This window comes from Oculina patagonica, chromosome 8 (assembly GCF_052425735.1).
Source record: "Oculina patagonica isolate OP01 chromosome 8, crgOcupat, whole genome shotgun sequence".
NCBI classification, from domain to species: Eukaryota; Metazoa; Cnidaria; class Anthozoa; order Scleractinia; family Oculinidae; genus Oculina; species Oculina patagonica.
This window is the reverse complement of record NC_135765.1, coordinates 28,002,039-28,020,619: the sequence shown is the minus strand read 5'-3', so window position 1 is coordinate 28,020,619 and position 18,581 is coordinate 28,002,039. Positions and strand designations below refer to the sequence as shown.

The window sequence follows — 18,581 nt, the reverse complement described above, 5'->3', positions numbered from 1 at the left end:
AATTCAATTTACTAGCTTATTACAAATACAAAAGTTCAAATACGACATAAAACTACTGTAAAAGTCGTGCACTATAAAAATCCTAGTTTTCGCCGACCCACGGCATCAACACGGATAGAAGAAAATTCCGCGTCGGCCTATACCGTCGACCTATTATAAAGTGTGTAAAAAGCGCAAGAATGCGGAAGGTATATTATAATCTCTATGATGCTACTAAAAAGGGACAACATCCAAAGCTTATAACTAGAATACAAAGAGTGAGTTTAGTATGCCTGCTGCCTAGTTAAACTCCTACAAGAGAGGATCATCTCTTGACTCCTTTAAATGCTTCAGTAACCGGAGCGAAATCTTGCATCCTCTTCTGCAAAACAGTACAAGTATAAACAACAATCAGGCATCAGTTATATGGTCATCAATTCCGTAATTCAATGAGGAAACCCTCGGAATAACAATTTACGATGACCGGGAGCGGTCCTCAAGCTCTTGTGTCATATGTTTGTAAGACAGACACTTAGCTGCGATCTTGGGAAACCTGAGGAGCTGATAAGAGGTGGCCGGGGCGGTGGTGGTGGTGGTAAAGGGGGGGGGGGGGGGGCGTTGAGGTGATGGTGGGTAGTCTGTAGTCTGTGTTGCACAAACATCCCATCCAGTATGAATGGTACCGTACTCCTATTGGGATGTCATGCTTACTGTTTGTAATTCGGTATCTTGTGAAATGAGAGAAATAAACAAATGGTACAAATTTTGCAGACAGTTCAAACCAACCGTTAACGAAAGGAAAACCTTAAAACGTAGTCCACAATTTCCAACTGATTTTATTGGAAATTTGCTGTTCAACTGAAATTTCCCGGTTTTGGTTAAATCGGTAAATAGCCCTCATTGCTTTTGCTTGCGCTCCTACAAGTTCAAGATTATAAGCAAGGAAGAGGCACTGGGAAAGAAGTATTCTGACTTCCTCATGTGAATTTGATGCAATAGAAATCAACGAAATAACATCCATGACAGATTTATTTTGCTTACCGAGGATTATTTACTTCCCGTAGAGGTTTGTGAAGCAGTCTGGAGGAGTAACAAAACAGATATGTGTGCAGCAATAATCTTGATTTTGACCAAAGATTCGTTTCTTGAGGCTTTCCACCTGAAAAAGAAATGATTAAAAAAAATTAAAGAAGTATCGATTATTATGCAGGAATTTATGAAGGTGATGATTTTATCTGCCTACCACAGCTAGTAAGCCGTACAATGAACAAAGTTAGAAATGACTCGACCAACTCGGGCAGAAAATGAAAAACAATATATTTAAGTAAGGGTAATTCCACTGAAATAGAACCTGCACTGATATTTTTATTAATCGGGCGTGGCCGATTTAAGGTTTACCCTTTGGTCGTCCTAGAGCGTAGTCTCCTGGCGCAGCCAAAAAGACGGGGATAGCTCGGGGTTGCTACAAAACCGCTACGGGTGACGCATACCGCAATGGGTTTCATTTTAGTTTTGACAGGAAATCGTTGCAGGCACACTTGGTCGACTTTTGGGTTAATGTGTAATCAGGTTGTGTTTTTTTGCTTCGGCGGAAGGACAGAGAAAAAAGCTTACGGGGCAAAGTACAGTATGGGGCCCAGTTCTCGGCCACTTTTGACGTAAACTTGTATTTCTTACCTCAGAAGAATCGCAGGAACTTAAAATTTCTCCCAGAGCTAGCTACATTATTCAGCTTTTTGGTGTAAAGCTATCGACCGGTCAAAAATTAATTTGCCCAAGCAATAATAAAAATAAAAGCTCCATTTGTGGGCCCAGTTCTCGGCCACCTTGGCCCAGTTCTCGGCCACTTTTGACGTAAACTTGTATTTCTTACCTCAGAAGAACCGCAGGAACTTGAAATTTCTCCCAGAGCTAGCTACATTATTCAGCTTTTTGGTGTAAAGCTATCGACCGGTCAAAAATTAATTTGCCCGAGCAATAATAAAAATAAAAGCTCCATTTGTGGGCCCAGTTCTCGGCCACCTTGGCCCAGTTCTCGGCCACTTTTGACGTAAACTTGTATTTCTTACCTCAGAAGAACCGCAGGAACTTGAAATTTCTCCCAGAGCTAGCTACATTATTCAGCTTTTTGGTGTAAAGCTATCGACTGGTCAAAAATTAATTTGCCCGAGCAATAATAAAAATAAAAGCTCCATTTGTGGGCCCAGTTCTCGGCCACCTTGGCCCAGTTCTCGGCCACTTTTGACGTAAACTTGTATTTCTTACCTCAGAAGAACTGCAGGAACTTAAAATTTCTCCCAGAGCTAGCTACATTATTCAGCTTTTTGGTGTAAAGCTATCGACTGGTCAAAAATTAATTTGCCCGAGCAATAATAAAAATAAAAGCTCCATTTGTGGGCCCAGTTCTCGGCAACCTTGGCCCAGTTCTCGGCCACTAAAAAGCTTGTCCGTAATTATCTGTAAAAAATGCTCAATTAATTTTCGCAGTCATAAAATCACTCTGTAAACCTATTTATACTATATCGATCCCAAATTATTTTTATGATGCTTTGTTTTACTTTAGAAAAGAAGGATTTTAACGCGCCTAGTTGCCTATGTGCAGGTTCTGGCAAAACCGCATTGTGTGACCCGTGCATTTAGATGGTTTATTTTGCAGTGAAAAGGTCTTGAAAGATTTAGGTGTTGTAGAAATAATAGACAAGACAAGAGTCAGCTCAAAACTTAGAGATAAGATTGAACTTTATTTTTAAAACATTTATTTCTTTCATTCTGGCAGCAGCAGATGAAATTATATTAAAAACCAAGCGCTAAGCTGTGATAGCGAGCAGGGTGGCCGAGAACTGGCAAATACGCAAACGTCGCAAGAAAAAATTTCGAAGTAAATTAAGACCAAAAAATACAACGGTTCAACGAAAAGTTAACTAAAGCAGAAAGCTGAATTATTCTACGTTTCACATGCCAAAAATTAGCTCGTATGGTGGGGGCTTTTGGATAAAATACGAATTTAACTACATCCATGAATTTGGAGCCGTAAACAAACAACTTTTTTGGGAATGCAAATTCACCTACCTCCGCGTAAACTCGACGTGTGAGCTTTCTATATCGAATTGAACGATCAAACTCAAGATACTTAAAGCACATGAATCAGTCTATCGTTTGAAGGAAATACCTTTTTCTTTTGATTCAACTGGAGTGTGAAAAAACGCGTTAAACACAAAGTGGCCGAGAACTGGGCCCCATACTGTACTGATATTCACCATTGTGAAATTGCACTTACTTTGACAAGTTAAAGTTATTTTTGTAAATGAAAAAGGTAACGTCATTGATGTCACGCAGTGTTTTTTTTTTTTAGCAAACTAGATGGTTTGCTGGTTTCTGACTATGAATGGGGGTGTGATCTTGCGGTATATTTTTTGAGCCTGACTCCGCCGTAAAACTTTTTTTTTATTTAGCAAGAACTGTGTCGATTTTCATTTCTGAACAATTGGTCGTCAAGTCGTTTGTCACAAAGAGTAGAATGTTTGTACAGCATGTTTTGGAATTATTTTAGATTTGGTTAGTAAGACGCTTCTGAAGACCTGAGCAAAACATTGGGAATGTACAGTATTAATAGGAACTTGAATGGAATTTTTCACAAGTTGGATAAAGGTATCAACTGAAAAAAATGGAATTCAAAATGAGAACTTGGATTTTGTTGTAATTAAATTTTATCGCGGATTGGATGCATAATATCACGGCTTTGAAAGTCTTCAAATAATTAGAAAGGTTCCTTTCTTCCTTTTGATCTTATTGTTATTTTCATGTATTGATTATTCGAAAGTGGTTTTCGTTGATACGAAAAAAAAAAAAAACGGGTTTTCACTGAATTGCTTGAAGTATTTTTAGACGTGATAATATTGGCTTAATCAAATTACATTGTGCACGAAATATTTGTTATTCTTTTGTCTTGAAACTTTGAGGAAATTGAAATTTTTGTTTGACAGTAGTGTATGAAAGGCATTTTATAGAACTGAATAAAAAATTAGAAACTTTGATAAAGGTTATTTCAAAGATTTATTTTGCCTGATTTTGAAGGGTTTCAGGAGTTTTAAAGAGTGCTGGTAAACGGCTGTATGTTGTTTGTGATTACGGATCTTATTTAGTTTCGAACGCTCTAATTTCTGAAAGGTTAAAACAGGTTAAAACCGGGCGGTTTCATGAGTTTTTTGGGTAGAAAGGTACGGTGGTGGTCAAAAAAAAAATGTTTAGAAAGGAATGACTGTAGTAGCACGTAAGTCGGAGGTTTGCGTGAGTCACGGGGTATAGTATGCGTGAGCTGGATTTCCGGCGTCACAACGGCATGTTTTGTTTACTGAAAGATACACTCGACGTTTAGTTAGCTTAGTCGGCTTGGGAAACTATTTTAAAAATGAATGTTGTAATAGTTAATTAATAGTAATCTAGAATTAACCCACTCTCGATTGGAGTCTGTTCTGGATTCGCGCTACCTTTTCGCCGCGAAGGAATTTTGTAAAATTTCGCTAGTGGAAAGCATAGGCGTACGAGGCGGGGGGGCGAGGGGGGCTGCAGCCCCCCTAGTGCCAAAATTTTTCGGGCAAAATGCTAAGAATTCGGGCAACAAGCCAGAGAAAAAAATAGAAAATATGCAGACAAATCTCAAAATTACAATCAAAACCAATTATATCAACAGAAAAAGTATTGGAAATATACCGAACTTTGTGGTTCAAAAGTCCAAATTTCTCATTTATCTGCTTTCGTTTCCTCTTGCCAATTGCTATAATCATGTTCGATTTTCTCGGAAATTCTGCATGATTCAGCTACAATCAGCTTTTCCATAGCTTGAACGTTTGCGCGCGGTGGACCCAGTTTAAGACCTTGAAACAAAGCTGCGAATTAAGCTTATGCTTTTGACTCAAATGAGCTCAAAACTTTCAACAATATGTTTCAATCCATTCATCCCTGAATGTTTCACACATTTTAAATAACTTTCAAGTGGGGGAAAACAATGTAAATTGCCTCCCATAAATACTTTTATTTTTGCTGAACTAAAGTGAATAAATAAAATATTTCCGAAGAAAAAGGATTCAGTGCATTGACATCTTCGGGTAAAGCCACGAGATTAATTTAAGAACTATCGTTTCCTTTAAGCAAGCAGGCAAGGTTTGTACACAACTATTTTAACGCACGTTCTGTTGTCCATTTCGTATGCCTGTTTATTAGACTTTCAACCCATGCCATTTTTTTTCGGGCAACAAGGTCTCCGCCCCCCCAGGTCCGAAGGTGCCCGTACGCCTATGGTGGAAAGAGGTACTGTAAGAACAGTATCAATAACTCAAAAGGAGGAACTTCTTTGTAGCTCTGAATTAAGACGTATGATAAAATTTTAGAATAAGAAACTTTCGATATATGGTTTTCATATTGTTTTTGTCAATTTCCTTTTGTGGCAGATTTTTTGAGAATCAGCTTTTCTTTCGTGTGATGACAGACACAGGACAGAACGAGAGGTGGATGAGAAAGATGCCGAAGATGATTATATAGGCACCGAAAAACGACAAGAACCGTCAAGGACTTATCTTTAGAGGGCGGGGAGTTTTGGCATATTTTGTGGACTGGACTGGACTAGTAAAACGCGGACTAGTAAAACGCGGAATTGTAAAACGCGGACTAGTATAACGCGGACTAGTAAAACGCGGACTTGTAAAACGCGGACTAGTAAAACGCGGACTCAGGTAAAACGCGGACTTGTAAAAGGCGGACTAGTAAAACGCGGACTAGTAAAACGCGGACTTGTAAAACGCGGACTTGTAAAACGAGGGCTTGTTAAGCACGGACTTGTAGAGCGCGGACTTGTAAAACAAGCGCTTGTAAATCGGATAAAACTAAACGGTTTAGCGAGCGAAACAATTTGTGTTTGAAGCTCTTGTGTGTTTCTTCGACGGCATATTTCTAGCTTTTTTGAGCACTCTATGGTCTGTTTTAGCGTGGAGATGTTTTTGCAGTATAGCACATGTTCGTTCTGCAAACCCCTACTAAAACAACGGGATTGATGCTATGAGTTGTGTGCATATGTTTCTTTCTTTCCACTACTTGACGTCTGTTGAGTGCAGTCGTTTTTATTGCTCGCACGAGGTAGAACGGGGCCCGTCCAGAAATCAACAGTCAATCGTAAATAAAGGTGACGGGCCTACACGACTCCTACGTTCGTGACATTAGAATATTTGCCGTTAAATGTTTAAATTCGGTCTTTCGACCTTATTTGCTTCTGACTTCTTTCTGAGGGTACTGTTTTAATTTGGGGGCAGTATGTGGTAAATAAAGGTGACGGGCCTACACGACTCCTACGTTCGTGACATTAGAACATTTGCCGTTATATGTTCAAATTCGGTCTTTCGACCTTATTTGCTTCTGACTTCTTTCTGAGGTTACTGTTTTTTTGAGACATTATGTATTGAAGAGAGCCGTAAGATGATTGTGGCCAAGGAATTCGAAGTGTCTAGAGGCGTTTTACAAGTCCGCGTTTTACTAGTCCGCGTTTTACTAGTCCAGTCCAGTCTACAAGTTAAAGACACATCAAGACCACCCCACTGTGAATTGCCATAGCACAGACAAAATTATAGTCAATATCTTATGTGTTTTTAAGAGAATTACATAAGAACCAAGGCATGTCTTGTCTTGCCTTACATTGACATGCAATAATTTGGAAATACTAAGCTCGTAACAGTTTAAGACAGAATCCATCAGGAATTTGAGTAACATTAATTTTAGTTACGCAAAAATTGAGCACCAGAATAATTTAAATCCTTGTGTTCTTTCATACCTTGTTAAAGGCTTGACATGTGATAACACCAACATAACACCAACAACAGTTCTTTATCAGTGGAGATTGAAGAAAAAAATGGAAACATCATCACACAGTTGACCCCCATGCAAAAACACTCCAGGATGTCACGGGGCTGTTTGGTGTCCGTCTGCCAATTTCTAACTTCAAATTCCAATGTTAAATTCACATTAAATTTTCAATATTTCTTAGTTGTCTAAATTTTACTAATTCTTTTAAAAAAACTATCACCTGCCAAACATCCCCAAAAATCACTCAAAAAATTACAAAATACCGCAATACATAGATACATGGGATGAGTGAAGTTTCCTTGGATTCCTTGAAACACCAACAAGATATTTCCGTTTAAGGTGGCTGATAATGGGTTTCAGTATTTCCCAGTCCTTATACTTTGGTTCAGGACTAAAAGCCTTCATCAATTGCTATTACAGTAATGGTATGAAACAAATGTTCAATCATTCATCAACAAGTTGTGATCATTTTCTTGACAATAGTAGTTCCCCGGTAAACAGTTGTAGTACTGTCCCATCAAAGTGCAATGCCTGGAAAATACCGAAAAGCACACGACCTTCAGGTGAAACCGCACCTTACAGTATTACCAATACACTGCACTTTGCTAAGTCTTAAAACTTTACATTGTCTATTCGTCTACTTCAATCGTTTATTTGTATTGTGTGAGATACATTTATAAATTGAAACCATCATGTCTTTAAGTAATAATGCAATCTCGACAACGTTCTAGATATTATATTATGCACACTAATACAGCTCATGCAAGCCCTGTGACTTACACAAACACAGTCGGACTGAGTGCTTAACTTAAGTAACTGCTTCGTGGTTTCTGCTGTACTGAACCCTGCCTTTCAAGGCAAAGCGCCCGATTTTAAGCTTCTCAAGCTTCTCAATGTTCTTGTTCTTATAAAAATGGCGGGGGGAGTACCCATGCTCGTTTAAGCCTGGTTCTCATATGATCGTCTCGATCGTCTCTGTCGCTTCTGTCGCTTCAAAAAGATTGCTTGCTCCAATCACCTCAGACTTTGCAAACGACAGAAGCGACAGAGACGATCGGGGCGATCATATGAGAACCAGCATTTAGGAGCAACATCACCTTGTTGTAATGAATGCTTTGTTTAAAGCCAAAACGGCCAGGCTGCAACGAAAAGTAATGGTACAAGTGCACAATGTAACACGAAACAGATCTGGACACCGCGGAACACTAAATACTTGCTAAAACGGAAATGTCAAACGGTCTTTTCTACGAATGTTCATAAGAATATTTTCAGCCTAAAATCGGCAGAAAAATAAGAATATTCACCATGGGTCGGAAAACTGTATTGTTATAAAAAGAAAGAGTGTACTGGGGAATGACCTTAAGCTCCTCTTTGAATTCATAGATGCTATTTTATTGATGTGTGTATAGGGTGGGGATTTGGCGTTTTAGGTACGAATTCTCACTGATAACTTATGAACACTACTGTGTTAACTTAATTCAGGATCGAAAACGTCATTCCTCCACTCACTAGACGTGTAAAGCTCAATTCCTTCACTAAAACCGAACGAACGAACTAGCTACTAGGCTTTGTCATAAAAGCTGGTTTTTGAAGACTGTCACAAAACAAAACGCAAAGTACCTACCCCTTAGCATTTCACAACAAAAGCAAATAACACAGGGAACCAACCAGATATCGAAGCAAATACATGCAGAGTGTGCCAAGCGCGGGAAAACTGCAAAGGATGCCAAGCGCGGGAAAACTGTAACGGATGCCAAGCTCGGGAAAACTGTAACGGGTGCCAAGAGCGGGAAAGTCACGACTGAATCTAGTTTCGCCCCTGATTGTTTTAACAAGAGTATGTGTTTTGTGATTGGCTAAAGCATGTCGTAAGAAGTCTTCACTCAATTGGAAAGCTTAGCGGTCTCTTACCCTATTATCTTCTTCACTTTGATCGCCAGGATTTGGCCTATGTAAAAATTTTTGCCGCTTATCGCGTGGTAAACCTGGAGATGTTCGATCCGGTTCATCTTCATATTCACGACGTTCCTTCTCTATGTTTCTCTATTGTAAACGCCATTGCCGGAAATCGACAGAAAAATTAGAATATTCAGCATGGGTCGGAAAACTGTATTGTTATAAAAAGAAAGAGTGTACTGGGGAATGACCTTAAGCTCCTCTTTGAATTCATAGATGCTATTTTATTGATGTGTGTATAGGGTGGGGATTTGGCCTTTTAGGTACGAATTCTCACTGATAACTTATGAACACTACTGTGTTTACTTAATTCAGGATCGAAAACGTCATTCCTCCACTCACTAGACGTGTGAAGCTCAATTCCTTCACTGAAACCGAACGAACGAACTAGCTACTAGGCTTTGTCATAAAAGCTGGTTTTTGAAGACTGTCGCAAAACAAAACGCAAATTACCTTACCCTTAGTATTTCACAACAAAAGCAAATAACACAGGGAACCAACAAGATATCGAAGCAAATACATGCAGAGTGTGCCAAGCGCGGGAAAACTGCAAAGGATGCCAAGCGCGGGAAAACTGTAACGGATGCCAAGCTCGGGAAAACTGTAACGGGTGCCAAGAGCGGGAAAGTCACGACTGAATCTAGTTTCGCCCCTGATTGTTTTAACAAGAGTATGTGTTTTGTGATTGGCTAAAGCATGTCGTAAGAAGTCTTCACTCAATTGGAAAGCTTAGCGGTCTCTTACCCTATTATCTTCTTCACTTTGATCGCCAGGATTTGGCCTATGTAAAAATTTTTGCCGCTTATCGCGTGGTAAACCTGGAGATGTTCGATCCGGTTCATCTTCATATTCACGACGTTCCTTCTCTATGTTTCTCTATTGTAAACGCCATTGCCGGAAATCGACAGAAAAATTAGAATATTCAGCATGGGTCGGAAAACTGTATTGTTATAAAAAGAAAGAGTGTACTGGGGAATGACCTTAAGCTCCTCTTTGAATTCATAGATGCTATTTTATTGATGTGTGTATAGGGTGGGGATTTGGCCTTTTAGGTACGAATTCTCACTGATAACTTATGAACACTACTGTGTTTACTTAATTCAGGATCGAAAACGTCATTCCTCCACTCACTAGACGTGTGAAGCTCAATTCCTTCACTGAAACCGAACGAACGAACTAGCTACTAGGCTTTGTCATAAAAGCTGGTTTTTGAAGACTGTCGCAAAACAAAACGCAAATTACCTTACCCTTAGTATTTCACAACAAAAGCAAATAACACAGGGAACCAACAAGATATCGAAGCAAATACATGCAGAGGGTGCCAAGCGCGGAAAGACTGCAACGGATGCCACGCGCGGGAATACTGTAACGGGTGCCAAGCTCGGGAAAACTGTAACGGGTGCCAAGAGCGGGAAAGTCACGACTGAATCTAGTTTCGCCCCTGATTGTTTTAACAAGAGTATGTGTTTTGTGATTGGCTAAAGCATGTCGTAAGAGGTCTTCACTCAATTGGAAAGCCGTAGCGGTCTCTTACCCTGTTATCTTCTTCACTTTGATCGCCAGGATTTGGCCGATGTAAAAATTTTTGCCGCTTGTCGCGTGGTAAACCTGGAGATGTTCGATCCGGTTCATCTTCATATTCACGACGTTCCTTCTCTATTCCAAACGCCATTGCCTAAAATCGGCAGAAAAATTAGAATATTCAGCATGGGTCGGAAAACTGCGTTTTTATAAATAAAAAGAGTGTACTGGGGAATGACCTTTAGCTCCTCTTTGAATTCATAGATGCTATTTTATTGATGTGTGTATAGGGTGGGGATTTTGGCCTTTTAGGTACGAATTCTCACTGATAACTTTATATGAACACTACTGTGTTTACTTAATTCAGGATCGAAACTGGAATTCCTCCACTCACTAGACGTGTGAAGCTCAATTCCTTCACTGAAACCAAACGAACGAACTAGCTACTAGGCTTTGTCATAAAAGCTGGTTTTTGAAGACTGTCGCAAAACAAAACGCAAAGTACCTACCCCTTAGCATTTCACAACAAAAGCAAATAACACAGGGAACCAACCAGGTATCGAAGCAAATACTTGCAGAGGGTGCCAAGCGCGGGAAAACTGCAACGGATGCCAAGCGCGGGAAAACTGTAACGGATGCCAAGCACGGGAAAACTGTAACGGGTGCCAAGAGCGGGAAAGTCACGACTGAATCTAGTTTCGCCCCTGATTGTTTTAACAAGAGTATGTGTTTTGTGATTGGCTAAAGCATGTCGTAAGAGGTCTTCACTCAATTGGAAAGCTTAGCGGTCTCTTACCCTGTTATCTTCTTCACTTTCATCGCCAGGATTTGGCCGATGTAAAAATTTTTGCCGCTTATCGCGTGGTAAACCTGGAGATGTTCGATCCGGTTCATCTTCATATTCACGACGTTCCTTCTCTATTCCAAACGCCATTGCCTAAAATCGGCAGAAAAATAAGAATATTCACCATGGGTCGGAAAACTGTATTGTTATAAAAAGAAAGAGTGTACTGGGGAATGACCTTAAGCTCCTCTTTGAATTCATAGATGCTATTTTATTGATGTGTGTATAGGGTGGGGATTTGGCGTTTTAGGTACGAATTCTCACTGACAACTTATGAACACTACTGTGTTTACTTAATTCAGGATCGAAAACGTCATTCCTCCACTCACTAGACGTGTGAAGCTCAATTTCTTCACTGAAACCGAACGAACGAACTAGCTACTAGGCTTTGTCATAAAAGCTGGTTTTTGAAGACTATCGCAAAACAAAACGCAAAGTACCTACCCCTTAGCATTTCACAACAAAAGCAAATAACACAGGGAACCAACCAGGTATCGAAGCAAATACATGCAGAGGGTGCCAAGCGTGGGAAAACAGCAACGGATGCCAAGCGCGGGAAAACTGTAACGGATGCCAAGCTCGGGAAAACTGTAACGGGTGCCAAGAGCGGGAAAGTCACGACTGAATCTAGTTTCGCCCCTGATTGTTTTAACAAGAGTATGTGTTTTGTGATTGGCTAAAGCATGTCGTAAGAGGTCTTCACTCAATTGGAAAGCTTAGCGGTCTCTTACCCTGTTATCTTCTTCACTTTCATCGCCAGGATTTGGCCGATGTAAAAATTTTTGCCGCTTATCGCGTGGTAAACCTGGAGATGTTCGATCCGGTTCATCTTCATATTCACGACGTTCCTTCTCTATTCCAAACGCCATTGCCTAAAATCGGCAGAAAAATAAGAATATTCAGCATGGGTCGGAAAACTGTATTGTTATAAAAAGAAAGAGTGTACTGGGGAATGACCTTAAGCTCCTCTTTGAATTCATAGATGCTATTTTATTGATGTGTGTATAGGGTGGGGATTTGGCGTTTTAGGTACGAATTCTCACTGATAACTTATGAACACTACTGTGTTTACTTAATTCAGGATCGAAAACGTCATTCCTCCACCCCCTAGACGTGTGAAGCTCAATTCCTTCACTGAAACCGAACGAACGAACTAGCTACTAGGCTTTGTCATAAAAGCTGGTTTTTGAAGACTGTCGCAAAACAAAACGCAAAGTACCTACCCCTTAGTATTTCACAGCAAAAGCAAATAACACAGGGAACCAACCAGGTATCGAAGCAAATACATGCAGAGCGTGCCAAGCGCGGGAAAACTGCAACGGATGCCAAGCGCGGGAAAACTGTAACGGGTGCCAAGCTCGGGAAAACTGTAACGGGTGCCAAGAGCGGGAAAGTCACGACTGAATCTAGTTTCGCCCCTGATTGTTTTAACAAGAGTATGTGTTTTGTGATTGGCTAAAGCATGTCGTAAGAGGTCTTCACTCAATTGGAAAGCCGTAGCGGTCTCTTACCCTGTTATCTTCTTCACTTTGATCGCCAGGATTTGGCCGATGTAAAAATGTTTGCCGCTTATCGCGTGGTAAACCTGGAGATGTTCGATCCGGTTCATCCTCATATTCACGACGTTCCTTCTCTATTCCAAACGCCATTGCCTAAAATCGGCAGAAAAATTAGAATATTCAGCATGGGTCGGAAAAACTGCATTGTTATAAATAAAAAGAGTGTACTGGGGAATGACCTTTAGCTCCTCTTTGAATTCATAGATGCTATTTTATTGATGTGTGTATAGGGTGGGGATTTGGCCTTTTAGGTACGAATTCTCACTGATAACTTATGAACACTACTGTGTTTACTTAATTCAGGATCGAAAACGTCATTCCTCCACCCCCTAGACGTGTGAAGCTCAATTCCTTCACTGAAACCGAACGAACGAACTAGCTACTAGGCTTTGTCATAAAAGCTGGTTTTTGAAGACTGTCGCAAAACAAAACGCAAAGTACCTACCCCTTAGCATTTCACAACAAAAGCAAATAACACAGGGAACCAACCAGGTATCGAAGCAAATACATGCAGAGGGTGCCAAGCGCGGGAAAACTGCAACGGATGCCAAGCGCGGGAAAACTGTAACGGATGCCAAGCTCGGGAAAACTGTAACGGGTGCCAAGAGCGGGAAAGTCACGACTGAATCTAGTTTCGCCCCTGATTGTTTTAACAAGAGTATGTGTTTTGTGATTGGCTAAAGCATGTCGTAAGAGGTCTTCACTCAATTGGAAAGCTTAGCGGTCTCTTACCCTGTTATCTTCTTCACTTTCATCGCCAGGATTTGGCCGATGTAAAAATTTTTGCCGCTTATCGCGTGGTAAACCTGGAGATGTTCGATCCGGTTCATCTTCATATTCACGACGTTCCTTCTCTATTCCAAACGCCATTGCCTAAAATCGGCAGAAAAATAAGAATATTCAGCATGGGTCGGAAAACTGTATTGTTATAAAAAGAAAGAGTGTACTGGGGAATGACCTTTAGCTCCTCTTTGAATTCATAGATGCTATTTTATTGATGTGTGTATAGGGTGGGGATTTGGCCTTTTAGGTACGAATTCTCACTGATAACTTATGAACACTACTGTGTTTACTTTAAGTCAGAATCGAAAACGTCATTCCTCCACTCCCTAGACGTGTGAAGCTCAATTCCTTCACTGAAATTGAACGAACGAACTAGCTACTAGGCTTTGTCATAAAAGCTGGTTTTTGAAGACTGTCGCAAAACAAAACGCAAAGTACCTACCCCTTAGCATTTCACAACAAAAGCAAATAACACAGGGAACCAACCAGGTATCGAAGCAAATACATGCAGAGGGTGCCAAGCGTGGGAAAACTGCAACGGATGCCAAGCGCGGGAAAACTGTAACGGATGCCAAGCTCGGGAAAACTGTAACGGGTGCCAAGAGCGGGAAAGTCACGACTGAATCTAGTTTCGCCCCTGATTGTTTTAACAAGAGTATGTGTTTTGTGATTGGCTAAAGCATGTCGTAAGAGGTCTTCACTCAATTGGAAAGCTTAGCGGTCTCTTACCCTGTTATCTTCTTCACTTTCATCGCCAGGATTTGGCCGATGTAAAAATTTTTGCCGCTTATCGCGTGGTAAACCTGGAGATGTTCGATCCGGTTCATCTTCATATTCACGACGTTCCTTCTCTATTCCAAACGCCATTGCCTAAAATCGGCAGAAAAATAAGAATATTCAGCATGGGTCGGAAAACTGTATTGTTATAAAAAGAAAGAGTGTACTGGGGAATGACCTTAAGCTCCTCTTTGAATTCATAGATGCTATTTTATTGATGTGTGTATAGGGTGGGGATTTGGCCATTTAGGTGCGAATTCTCACTGATAACTTATGAACACTACTGTGTTTACTTAAGTCAGGATCGAAAACGTCATTCCTCCACTCACTAGACGTGTGAAGCTCAATTTCTTCACTAAAACCGAACGAACGAACTAGCTACTAGGCTTTGTCATAAAAGCTGGTTTTTGAAGACTGTCGCAAAACAAAACGCAAAGTACCTACCCCTTAGCATTTCACAACAAAAGCAAATAACACAGGGAACCAACCAGGTATCGAAGCAAATACATGCAGAGGGTGCCAAGCGCGGGAAAACTGCAACGGATGCCAAGCGCGGGAAAACTGTAACGGGTGCCAAGCTCGGGAAAACTGTAACGGGTGCCAAGAGCGGGAAAGTCACGACTGAATCTAGTTTCGCCCCTGATTGTTTTAACAAGAGTATGTGTTTTGTGATTGGCTAAAGCATGTCGTAAGAGGTCTTCACTCAATTGGAAAGCTTAGCGGTCTCTTACCCTGTTATCTTCTTCACTTTCATCGCCAGGATTTGGCCGATGTAAAAATTTTTGCCGCTTATCGCGTGGTAAACCTGGAGATGTTCGATCCGGTTCATCTTCATATTCACGACGTTTCTTCTCTATTCCAAACGCCATTGCCTAAAATCGGCAGAAAAATTAGAATATTCAGCATGGGTCGGAAAAACTGCATTGTTATAAATAAAAAGAGTGTACTGGGGAATGACCTTTAGCTCCTCTTTGAATTCATAGATGCTATTTTATTGATGTGTGTATAGGGTGGGGATTTGGCCTTTTAGGTACGAATTCTCACTGATAACTTATGAACACTACTGTGTTTACTTAATTCAGGATCGAAAACGTCATTCCTCCACCCCCTAGACGTGTGAAGCTCAATTCCTTCACTGAAACCGAACGAACGAACTAGCTACTAGGCTTTGTCATAAAAGCTGGTTTTTGAAGACTGTCGCAAAACAAAACGCAAAGTACCTACCCCTTAGCATTTCACAACAAAAGCAAATAACACAGGGAACCAACCAGGTATCGAAGCAAATACATGCAGAGGGTGCCAAGCGCGGGAAAACTGCAACGGATGCCAAGCGCGGGAAAACTGTAACGGGTGCCAAGCTCGGGAAAACTGTAACGGGTGCCAAGAGCGGGAAAGTCACGACTGAATCTAGTTTCGCCCCTGATTGTTTTAACAAGAGTATGTGTTTTGTGATTGGCTAAAGCATGTCGTAAGAGGTCTTCACTCAATTGGAAAGCTTAGCGGTCTCTTACCCTGTTATCTTCTTCACTTTCATCGCCAGGATTTGGCCGATGTAAAAATTTTTGCCGCTTATCGCGTGGTAAACCTGGAGATGTTCGATCCGGTTCATCTTCATATTCACGACGTTCCTTCTCTATTCCAAACGCCATTGCCTAAAATCGGCAGAAAAATTAGAATATTCAGCATGGGTCGGAAAAACTGCATTGTTATAAATAAAAAGAGTGTACTGGGGAATGACCTTTAGCTCCTCTTTGAATTCATAGATGCTATTTTATTGATGTGTGTATAGGGTGGGGATTTTGGCCTTTTAGGTACGAGTTCTCACTGATAACTTTATATGAGCACTACTGTGTTTACTTAATTCAGGATCGAAAATGGAATTCCTCCACTCACTAGACGTGTGAAGCTCAATTCCTTCACTGAAACCAAACGAACGAACAAGCTACTAGGCTTTGTCATAAAAGCTGGTTTTTGAAGACTGTCGCAAAACAAAACGCAAAGTACCTACCCCTTAGCATTTCACAACAAAAGCAAATAACACAGGGAACCAACCAGGTATCGAAGCAAATACATGCAGAGGGTGCCAAGCGCGGGAAAACTGCAACGGATGCCAAGCGCGGGAAAACTGTAACGGATGCCAAGCTCGGGAAAACTGTAACGGGTGCCAAGAGCGGGAAAATCACGACTGAATCTAGTTTCGCCCCTGATTGTTTTAACAAGAGTATGTGTTTTGTGATTGGCTAAAGCATGTCGTAAGAGGTCTTCACTCAATTGGAAAGCTTAGCGGTCTCTTACCCTGTTATATTCTTCACTTTCATCGCCAGGATTTGGCCGATGTAAAAATTTTTGCCGCTTATCGCGTGGTAGACCTGGAGAAGTTCTATCCGGTTCATCTTCATATTCACGACGTTCCTTCTCTATTCCAAACGCCATTGCCTAAAATCGGCAGAAAAATAAGAATATTCAGCATGGGTCGGAAAACTGTATTGTTATAAAAAGAAAGAGTGTACTGGGGAATGACCTTAAGCTCCTCTTTGAATTCATAGATGCTATTTTATTGATGTGTGTATAGGGTGGGGATTTGGCCTTTTAGGTACGAATTCTCACTGATAACTTATGAACACTACTGTGTTTACTTTAAGTCAGGATCGAAAACGTCATTCCTCCACTCACTAGACGTGTGAAGCTCAATTTCTTCACTGAAACCGAACGAACGAACTAGCTACTAGGCTTTGTCATAAAAGCTGGTTTTTGAAGACTGTCGCAAAACAAAACGCAAAGTACCTACCCCTTAGCATTTCACAACAAAAGCAAATAACACAGGGACCCAACTCAGGTATCGAAGCAAATACATGCAGAGCGTGCCAAGCGCGGGAAAACTGCAACGGATGCCAAGCGCGGGAAAACTGTAACGGATGCCAAGCTCGGGAAAACTGTAACGGGTGCCAAGAGTGGGAAAGTCACGACTGAATCTAGTTTCGCCCCTGATTGTTTTAACAAGAGTATGTGTTTTGTGATTGGCTAAAGCATGTCGTAAGAGGTCTTCACTCAATTGGAAAGCTTAGCGGTCTCTTACCCTGTTATCTTCTTCACTTTCATCGCCAGGATTTGGCCGATGTAAAAATTTTTGTCGCTTATCGCGTGGTAAACCTGGAGATGTTCGATCCGGTTCATCTTCATATTCACGACGTTCCTTCTCTATTCCAAACGCCATTGCCTAAAATCGGCAGAAAAATAAGAATATTCACCATGGGTCGGAAAACTGTATTGTTATAAAAAGAAAGAGTGTACTGGGGAATGACCTTAAGCTCCTCTTTGAATTCATAGATGCTATTTTATTGATGTGTGTATAGGGTGGGGATTTGGCCTTTTAGGTACGAATTCTCACTGATAACTTATGAACACTACTGTGTTTACTTAATTCAGGATCGAAAACGTCATTCCTCCACCCCCTAGACGTGTGAAGCTCAATTCCTTCACTGAAACCGAACGAACGAACTAGCTACTAGGCTTTGTCATAAAAGCTGGTTTTTGAAGACTGTCGCAAAACAAAACGCAAAGTACCTACCCCTTAGCATTTCACAACAAAAGCAAATAACACAGGGAACCAACCAGGTATCGAAGCAAATACATGCAGAGGGTGCCAAGCGCGGGAAAACTGCAACGGATGCCAAGCTCGGGAAAACTGTAACGGATGCCAAGCTCGGGAAAACTGTAACGGGTGCCAAGAGCGGGAAAGTCACGACTGAATCTAGTTTCGCCCCTGATTGTTTTAACAAGAGTATGTGTTTTGTGATTGGCTAAAGCATGTCGTAAGAGGTCTTCACTCAATTGGAAAGCTTAGCGGTCTCTTACCCTGTTATCTTCTTCACTTTCATCGCCAGGATTTGGCCGATGTAAAAATTTTTGCCGCTTATCGCGTGGTAAACCTGGAGATGTTCGATCCGGTTCATCTTCATATTCACGACGTTCCTTCTTTATTGTAAACGCCATTGCGAGGGAAATGAGCAAGATGAAGGCAAATGTAACACGCATCTTGCTGTATTTCTGTTTCTGTAAAAAAAAAAATGAATACAACTTTTCAGTAAATGGCCCAGCTTACCACAAGTCTCTCGTAACTCAGTTAGTTAGAGCGCCCAACCGGTATCTGGGAGCCATGGGTTCGATTCCCGTCGGGTACTCAGAATTTTTCTTTGTCCCATGCTCGTGTCATAGTTGAAAAAAAATCTTTATTATTTATCACCGAGCTAAAAAAAATTACCATCTTTATTATTTACTAGCCTTTCAGTTCTAAATATTAATTTTTTGCAGAT

The 18,581-nt window shown here is 40.9% G+C and overlaps 1 protein-coding gene across 1 annotated transcript; it reads right to left on the bottom strand.

Moving 5' to 3' along the window:
• Nucleotides 1–16: 16 nt before the first annotated feature.
• Nucleotides 17–18,261, bottom strand: LOC144664272 (uncharacterized). The gene is made up of 13 exons (XM_078525377.1): nt 18,124–18,261; nt 17,345–17,485; nt 16,564–16,704; nt 15,780–15,920; nt 15,000–15,140; nt 14,221–14,361; nt 13,441–13,581; nt 12,661–12,801; nt 11,881–12,021; nt 11,102–11,242; nt 10,319–10,459; nt 1,021–1,138; nt 17–361 (listed from the first exon to the last, which is right to left on the bottom strand). Exons 1-12 carry the CDS (start codon nt 18,259–18,261, stop codon nt 1,031–1,033), a joined length of 1,656 nt encoding a protein of 551 aa, XP_078381503.1. The 3' UTR covers nt 17–361; nt 1,021–1,030.
• Nucleotides 18,262–18,581: the final 320 nt, after the last annotated feature.